This window comes from Lampetra planeri, chromosome 60 (assembly GCF_965212315.1).
Source record: "Lampetra planeri chromosome 60, kcLamPlan1.2.h2, whole genome shotgun sequence".
NCBI lineage: Eukaryota > Metazoa > Chordata > Hyperoartia > Petromyzontiformes > Petromyzontidae > Lampetra > Lampetra planeri.
The window spans coordinates 2,380,601-2,389,843 of NC_136166.1; the positions used below are offsets into that span (position 1 = coordinate 2,380,601).

At 48.7% G+C, this 9,243-nt stretch overlaps 1 protein-coding gene across 1 annotated transcript in view; it reads left to right on the forward strand.

Moving 5' to 3' along the window:
* GUCY1B1 (guanylate cyclase 1 soluble subunit beta 1) overlaps positions 1–8,584 on the forward strand; it is a 48,939-nt gene extending 40,355 nt beyond the window's left edge. The window contains exons 13-17 of the mRNA XM_078618949.1: positions 1,133–1,214; positions 3,564–3,719; positions 5,346–5,486; positions 6,987–7,141; positions 8,205–8,584. Coding sequence (XP_078475075.1) covers positions 1,133–1,214; positions 3,564–3,719; positions 5,346–5,486; positions 6,987–7,141; positions 8,205–8,334 — 664 coding nt within the window. The 3' untranslated portion in view covers positions 8,335–8,584. The remainder of the gene's footprint in view (positions 1–1,132; positions 1,215–3,563; positions 3,720–5,345; positions 5,487–6,986; positions 7,142–8,204) is intronic.
* Positions 8,585–9,243: the final 659 nt, after the last annotated feature.

A 9,243-nucleotide genomic window follows, 5' to 3' on the forward strand; every position in this document is an offset into this window, starting at 1 on the left:
ATTATTTTGCTGCTATAAATTTCCACGTGGTAAGCCACTTCGTCAAGCTATCATTTGTGGCCAGGTCGCTTCTACAAAAGAAGCTAATAGCTCAGTGGGTTTACCTGGTAAGATGATATCATTGCCCAGGTCGACGTAGCCCTCAAAGGTTTGGGACACAACCCGGCAGACGTTGCAAGATCTGAAATCGCTACTTTTTTCAAAAACGCGAGGAAACCCATTAGAAACATCAGCAAGGACGAGTGTTTTGAACTCGCTCACTTAAAAAAGAGAGATGACATTGTCATCCTCTCAGCCGATAAGGGCAATGCCACTGTCATCATGGATAAAACCACTTACAACAACAAAATGCAGGACCTTCTTAATGATGGCAGCTATACCAGATCCCACCAACCACCTAGCCACGAAAACCAACAATAGCATCACTAATTCGACTTCTCTAATCGAACTGACCAAGCAGCTCTCTCTAAAACCTTCGGCTGCTAGACCACCTAGGTTTTATGGCCTTCCAAATTGTTTGTTGTTGTAACGTTCTGACCCCATGACCCTTACTGGACATCTGTTCAAATAGATTTTTGTAGCTCATCGGATTCCTCCCCCAGTATAAGTAAATATTCCGATGATTCAGATTTTATATCATGAGACCTTTTTGCCAGCATCAAAGTATGAAAATTTAGAGTAGGTTTTACCCCTTCTGGCAGTAAAACAGGAGGCGTGTTAATATGTTCAAACACCAAATAGATTATACCTTTTGCGAAGAATAATCTATGCATTAACCATACATACTTGTGGCAATAACATGCAAACAAACGTGCTCTGATAATAATGTACGCATTGTCTTTGAAACTGATTGGCCTACGCCAAAGAGAGTTTTCTTTATGGCCTAGTCTCACCACCAGTGTCATACCAGAGAACGCCAAAAGGCGAACAGCACAAATATAATGGGCATATCAGAGAATTTATAACTCGGGGTGAGCAGCTATATCATGGGACCTTTTTTCCATTATCAAAGTAGGAAAAAATAGATTATATATTTTGCTGATTCTGTTCCGAGCGATTTGGTCGCCATACCCTGTGGCCGCGTTGCGCTGCGTTAAACCCCTGCGTGTGCACTCTGGGTGGCCGGTCGCAGGCTCCTCTACTCCGTGCTGCCTCCATCCGTGGCAAACGAGCTGCGTCACAAGCGGCCCGTGCCGGCGCGCAGGTACACACAGGTGAGCTCTGCAGCGCGCGGACTCCACCGTCCGCACACACACACACAAACTAAACTATATAAGCTCTAGGGGAAAGGAGGGGGAAATTCGAGGCCAGATGGTCCTCCCTTATACAACAGCTGAAATAAGTTAAGCAGGATGGAGGGGTCGGGAGACATTGACCGAGGATAAGGGGCATAGCCACTGGAAATTATACGGGAGTCGGAATCGGAGAGGTGGAAAGAAAAAATTCTCGTTTGGGTCGCCTCTTGTGTTTTTATTTTCTTTATATCAGGCGTGCTTTGGTTATATCCCTCTCTATCTCCCCTTGTCATCCCTTCCCTCTTACTTAAAAAGTAAAGTTACCCTGTCCCCTTTCGGTGAGACCCAGTATGGTTTGGGGCAGCGAGCCCATTCCCTATCTGCTTTTCACAACCGGTTTGGCTTAATGTTGACGGTGTGTGTACGTGCATCATAAAGTGATGTATCAGGCCCGCACATTGCCTCAATAGAAAAAATATATTTTTTAACTAAACGATAAAAACTATGTTTTTATTGTACCAGGCAAGAAGGCCCCTCTGAGCTGCTATGCAGTTACTCTTTAGTCAGAAGTGACCTGGCCACCACAAATGATAGCTCAACCAAGTGGGCTCATCATCATGTGGAAACTTATAGCAGCCGAATACTCTTAAGCGCACGTTGTTTCTAAAATGTGGAAATGTATAGCAGCTGCCACAATTGATCTACAGGTTTTTGCATTGATCCCTTAGCTTCACGCTGCATTCATTGATGTATGGTTTTAATTTGTTGCATCACAATTATAAAAAAATAACAATTTGTGAACGGAATTATGAGTCTTTAAAAGTGTCAATTAAATAACAAATATGTTGTATATACACCTCTAATGTTGACGCGCGTTGTATTTAAGGGGTACCTGTAAGCACTGTTATTGCATATGGGAATAAATTTGAATTGAAATCCAAGCATGTCAGGAGTAAACATCCTAAACTAGTTCATGCTAAACTATTTTTTATTTTAACCGGTAAGGCCCCCTCAGCTATGTAGCTCTTTTTCAGAAGCAACCTGGCCACAAATGATTGCTCAAGAAAGTGGCTTATCGCGTGAAAATGTATAGCAGCCAAATACTCCAAACACTTGTTTCTAAATGTGAAGGGAAAAACTAGAGACCCGTAGAAAAAATCCACACGACCACAGGGAGAGAGAGACATGCAAATTCCAAATATACAGTAGCTGTCAGGGTCGGCATCGAAACCACGACCTCCTGCATACAGGCGAGGTAGTTTAGATCTCCTAGGGCCTAGGCACTGCGGTGCCTTACGCGAATTAGCAAGGCAGCTGGGCAGGTTGGACTTTGACGCTACCAAGACGTTCCGACGCGGCCAGGATAGTCCTGTTTTTGTGAAATTTTAAACTAAACTCTTTTTTATTTTACCAGGTAAGGCCCACCGAGCAATATGGCTATTTTTCAGAAGCGACCTAGCTATTACAAATGAACTTGCAACGAAGTGGCCTTTTACGTGGAAATTTATAGCAGCCAGATACTATAAACGCTTGATGTTGATTCTAAATGTGGAGAGAAAAACCGGAGGACCCGGAGAAAAATCAACACGAATATGCAAACTCCAAATATACAGGCGTCAGGGTTGAGATTGAACCCACGACCTCTCGTATACCCGGAAAGGTATTTAAAATCTTGCCACCACATGCAGAATATACCCAAGATTGATGATTAATCTCAACTTGCAAATTATGCTGGAATTCCTGTTGTGCTTTACTGTTTAAAAAACCTTAGTTTTTTTTTATCTGAGTGTGATATAATTTATTTCCGGCCTGCACACAGGTTTTACTGTTGTTGAATTGCATTTTCAGCTCAAGAAAAATTTAAGATTGATGTTGGTGTTGTGTACATGTATTACTCTTTGTCAATCCATTCATGGGTGAAAGCCTCTCCATGCCAGCTGTTTGGCAATACTTCACCACACTGGTGAGTGTAGGTGTCCCAGGATCAGTTCAGATATCACTCTCCACTACTGTTAACTGCGGCCAGGAATCAAATTCAGGCCACCAGATCTGTAGCACCGTGCGCTAATTACCACGCCGAGGCTAAGGCTAATACACAGCTGCGATCGAAATCTGAGATGGTATTGGGGCGATCGCTAGGTTGGGTCAGCCTTAAATGAGTACCTGGTACAGTGCTTGAACATCTCTGGAGACAAAGGCGGAGGCCGGGCACACACCGCCCCCTCGTGTGCCATACCGGTCTTAATAGGCACTCGCTAACAGCACTTGCTCCCGCAGCCTGTGTAGGTCACACGTGGGGAGACATTTGTCTTTTTTACCCGCGTGCAGGTGACCGTGCTGTTCAGCGGCATCGTGGGCTTCCAGGAGGTTTGCTCACATCACGCCACTGCCACGGGGGCCATGGTGATCGTGAGGCTCCTCAACGACCTCTACACGCGCTTCGACTGCCTCACCGACCCACGTCGCAACCCTCACGTCTATAAGGCGAGACCCTGACCCTGATCCCGGCTCGAACCCTCACATCTACAAGGCAAGGCCCTGACCCCAGATCGAACCCTCACACTCATGTCTACAAGGCGAGACCCTGACCCTGACCCTAGATCGAACCCTCATTCTCACGTCTACAAGGCGAGACCCTGACCCTAACCCTGATGTTTACAAGGCGAGACCCTGACCCTGGCCCAAACTCTCATCCTCAGGTCTACAAGGTGAGCCCCAGACCATAATCTAACCCTAACCCCCACAAGGCGATATTTTAACTTTAACCATAATATCATGTCAACGAGGTGAGCCGCTGACCCTGACCCTCAAGTCTACAATGTGAGACCTTAACCCTGACCCTAACCCTCACGTCTCCAAGGTGAGACCTTAACCCTCACCCTCACGTCTCCAAAGTGAGACCTTAACCCTGACCCTCACCCTTACGTCTCTAAGGTGAGACCTTAACCCTCACCCTAACCCTCACGTCTCCAAGGTGAGACCCTAACCCTGACCCTCACCCTCAGGTCTACAAGGTGAGACATTAACCCTGACCCTCACCCTCACGCCTCCAAGGTGAGACCTTAACCCTAACCCTCACGTCTACAAGGTGAGACATTAACCCTGACCCTCACCCTCACGTCTACAAGGTGAGACATTAACCCTGACCCTAACCTTCAAGTCTATTAGGTGAGACTTTAACCCTGACCCTCAAGTCTACAAGGTGAGACATTAACCCCGACCCTCACCCTCACGTCTCCAAGGTGAGGCCCTAGCCCTGACCCTCACCCTCACGTCTCCAAGGTGAGACCTTAACCCTGACCCTAACCTTCATGTCTCTAAGGCGAGATCTTAATCCCAGCTGTCACCGAGTGCTGGATCATTAATCACCGTGGCTGCCTCGCGGTGAAGTCTCTCAAGTGCGGTGGGGTAGGAACTCGGCAGAACTAATGCTTTGTATTTCAGCAGTCATAATTGTCTAGAATTTAAGACGAAGGCTTTGTATGGAATTACGTTGAAATTCGTTTTGCACTGTACATAGCCAACCGTGATAATTGGAGGTGCAGTTTTGAGTCTATGGGCAGTGTTGAGTCAATGGGCAGTGTTGAGTCAATGGGCAGTGTTGAGTCTATGGGTAGTGTTAGTCTATGGGCAGTGATGAGTTTATGGGGAGTGTTAGTCTATGGGCAGTGTTAGTCTATGGGCTGTGTTGAGTCTATGGGTAGTGTTAGTCTATGGTCAGTGTTAGTCTATGGGCAGTGTTAGTCTATGGGTAGTGTTAGTCTATGGGTAGTGTTAGTCTATGGGCAGTGTTGAGTCTATGGGTAGTGTTGAGTCTATGGGTAGTGTTAGTTTATGGGTAGTGTTAGTCTATGGGCAGTGTTGAGTCTTTGGGTAGTGTGGATTTTGAACTTCATTCGCACCATACGTAGCCAACCGTGCTAATCGGAGGCGCGGGCAAGGACAACAAACTAAACACAAAGCTCAGCCTCAAAGAAATTAGTTTTCAATCTAGATTTAAAAGTGCTTTGGCCACCGAAGAGAAATCTCAAAGCTTCTTCTGTCTCCTAAAGCCAGATCCTGCTGTTGCTGCCATTGACGACGACTGTGGTGGTGGATTCTGCGTGGCAGGTGGAGACGGTGGGAGACAAGTACATGACGGTGAGCGGACTGCCGGAGCCGTGCCCGCACCACGCTCGCTCCGTGTGCCGCCTGGCGCTCGACATGATCGACAGCGCGGGCCGCGTGACGGTGGACGGGAAGGCCGTGCAGGTGAGCCGCGCGGGGGTCTGGGTGATGCCGGGGAGAAACAGAGAGAGAAAACGAGAGAGAAAGAGAAATGGAGAGAGGGGTGTTCCCTATTTAATAGGAGGAGGTGACTAAGCCTTTGCCATTGCAGAGCCAACGTCTTGAAACAACCGCTGTTTCCTTCATCCCTGAACATCGTAACATCTTCCTTCGAAAAGTATCCTGAAGCAGTGGATTAGTGCCGGACACAACAGCGTTTGTCAATGTGAATTGTAACTCTCATCCTTACCCGTGTATGCACCGATTGTCCAATGTCAATGTGCAATTGTATTGAGGGACTACTGCTGTGTTGTCTTCGTGTGGTCTGGGACTGTTCTTGACGTTGTTGTGCTGCCTTGTGCAAGCTTGGGAATTGGTGTAGTTACGCGATTTGAACTGAAAAACTTTAATCTATTTAATTTTCTAATTTTTAGTGATCTGCTTACCTTTCCTATACTTTGCACTCCTGTCGTGTTTGTGTATTGTTTGTTCGTTGTCACTTTCTGACCCCGTGCCCCTACTGGGCATCTGTAAAAAAATAGCGCTGTAGCTCATCGGATTTATTCAGGCTGAGTAAAGATCCCGATTCTTCTCATTTACTGGGTGAGGCCAATGTGGATCCCGTCGGGCCTCACAAGCTAAGCAGGTTGGTGCCTGGACAGCGCTTGTGTAACAAGACGTTAAAGACGGTCCGTTATCAATTACTGTAGAAATGTCAGTCATTGCCCTTTGGCTGAGTGTTTTTCTCGGGAAGATCCTGATTGGTCAGGCGGAACAGCGACTGATGATCGATGGGTCTGTTGGTCTAGCGAACGAGCGTTTGATGGGCTGGGAGATGAGGCGGGAGTTTGGTTTAAGTTGTTAACTGTTGAGAGAAGCTGCTAGGAGGGGTCCTGGAAGAGGATATAAGTCATGGGAGAGGAGAGAGCTCACGGTGGTGAGATCTTAACTCCCTTAACTGGCATGCAGGAAGTCATGGGCTCGATCCCGACCCCTGACGCCTGTATATTTGGAGTTTGCATGTCTCTCTCCCCGTGCTCGCGTGGATTTTTCTCCAGATCATCTGGTTTTATCCCTACACATTTATAATCAACATCACGCGTTTAAAGTATTTGATTGATATACATTTCCACGTGATTATGAGCCACTTTGTTGAGCTATAATTTATGATAGCCTGGCCACTTCCGAAACCGAGCTACTCATTGGGCCTCACCTGGTAAAATAAAAATTGTTTAATTAGTTTAGTTGTATAGTTTAGTTTAACGGCCTACCCTTTGTTCGAATAACGTCACCAGTTTTCTTAATGTCCACCGCGTTAACATAGAGTGCCTGCAGTAGTAACCAGGGCGTCCGCTCGGCTCGCAACCACAATCCCCCGCAAAACGCGCTGCCGCCCGGCAACGTCGCCAGCCCGCGCTGGGGCTCAACGAGTGGACGAATGCTTCTGCGGTGGCGGTGACGCGTGTGGTGGGGCTCGCGTGACAGATAACGATTGGCGTTCACTCCGGCGAGGTGGTGGCCGGGGTGATTGGACAGAGGATGCCCCGGTACTGCCTCTTTGGCAACACGGTGAACCTGACGAGCAGGACCGAGACGACGGGACGGCCGGGGAAAATCAACGTGTCCGAGGACACTTACCGGTAGCGGACTTACCACCACCACCACCACTCACCATTGCTCGTCGCCGACACCAGCAACAGCACCACCACCAACACTTCCTCCTCCTCCTCGACCACAGCAGCAGAAAATACATCACCGTTGAGAAATCACCATCATCCCCTCCTGAACTTCCTTCCATCATCAATCAGTTGTTAATCTTGATTTTCAGCTTTCGTGACTGCAGGGATCCACATTCTTTGGTTCTTTCGGTAAAGTCACGTAGGTAGAAATAAAACAAAATAAATCACGGCGTTTCGATAGCAACACAAGCCATCGTCTTCAGGTGAAAATCGCGATAGCCGTGATGTCTCCGATAAGCATGGTTGACTACGTACGGTGCGCGAGAAGTTCGATGTACATGCTGAACGCTCTCGGCATGGCGCCATTTGGACTTGGCAGCGCTGTCGCCGTTGTCGCTGCTCGTGTCGCGCCCGTGACGCGCACGAGACAGTCGCCGCTTTTGCGACTCTCGCCACTGACAACCGAACTCACGGTCGGCATCTGCCGCCACGGCCGACGTCGTGTCCACGAGCAGCGTCGCTTTTGCCATTGACTCGGCGGTCATAGCTGCCGCCACGATTACGCGTGCATGTAGACATTCTCATCCCCCCCCCACGTCGCACTCGTCACCTCCACCATGACGCTCATCACCGACGTCACACTCGCCACCACATCGTCATCACTCTCAACTGCACCATCATGCTCACCCACCGACATCGGCATCGCATGCACATCACACCACAGACAGCACACTCACCACAGACATCACACTCACCACTGTTATCACACTCACCGACTGGCATCATGCACGTATGTATGTTAAAACTTCTTTCGCACTGTACGTAACCAACCATGGCAATCGGTGGTGCGGGGAAGGACGACAAACTAAACACACAAAACGCCGTTTCAAATACTCACCCGCTGACATTAGAATTACACACATCGTGATCGCGCACTCACTGCTGCAATCATCACAATGGCACTCACATGAAGCTCACATTCGCTTACGTCACTCATCGCTGCCGCCGCTGTTGCCTTCCGCAGCTGCCTCATGACCCCAGAAAACAGCGACCCCGACTTCCTGCTCCAGCACCGGGGCCCCGTGCCCATGAAGGGGCGAAAGGAACCCATGGGCGTCTGGTTTTTGTCCCGAGTAGCCCCCAGCGAAGCCTAGACCCGTTCACCCCTGCACAGAGAATCAATCGAGCAAGTCCACTCGGCACCCTAGCCCATCGTCTTTGCAGTATTTCTATCTCTTTTTCCACTTGCGTATCCGAGCCGTGCTGGCGCCGGGTCAGGGAGCGTGGGCTGCTATTCCACCGCTCAAGCCGAGTCGTGCCGCTTACGTCACCCCCAATTCGCGACGTCGAAACGCATGTAGCCAACGCGGAGTTGTACACTGACAGGCGTCGTGCCTGCACATGTCATTAGCCCCACCCCTAGCGCGGCTTGGGCCTGAGCCAGACTCACACGTGGTCCTGTGAGGCCGGTGTAGCGTGGGTCGGTAATGCGCAGTGGAAAACCACCCATACCGTGCTGACCCCCTGCTGGCACGGCTCACACGTGCAAGTGGAAAGGGGCTATTAGAGTGTCCCCTTTGCTATCCTAGTGCGTTTTGTATAGGCCAATGACTGAGGGTGGGTTGTTGGATCGCGTCGAGACGAGAGTTGTGAGACTGTTTGGTTTTGAGAGTCGTGATGGTGATGATGATGATGACGACGACGATGGTCTGTGTGAGACTCCCCCCTCTTTGAGTTCATGGGGATTTGTTGGACGATGCTTCACGATGCAGGTCAGCACAGGTTGGTGAAGTGGTGGCGGGGTGAGTGGGTGGGCCCATAACTGGTTCAGATTCCACTCATCTCTAATGGGAGACACGGCCTGGAATCAAACAGTTCGCTGGGTTCATAGAACACTGCACCACTGCTTCTCCCATCTATTCTATATTCTTAAAAACTGTCTATTTTGCCAGTATTATAATCGCATACGATATTTGTGCTCAACTCAGTGCTGTACTATATTATATAAGTGTTCTTTCTTGTCAATAGAGATTATTATAATTATCATTGTTTTTTATATAAAA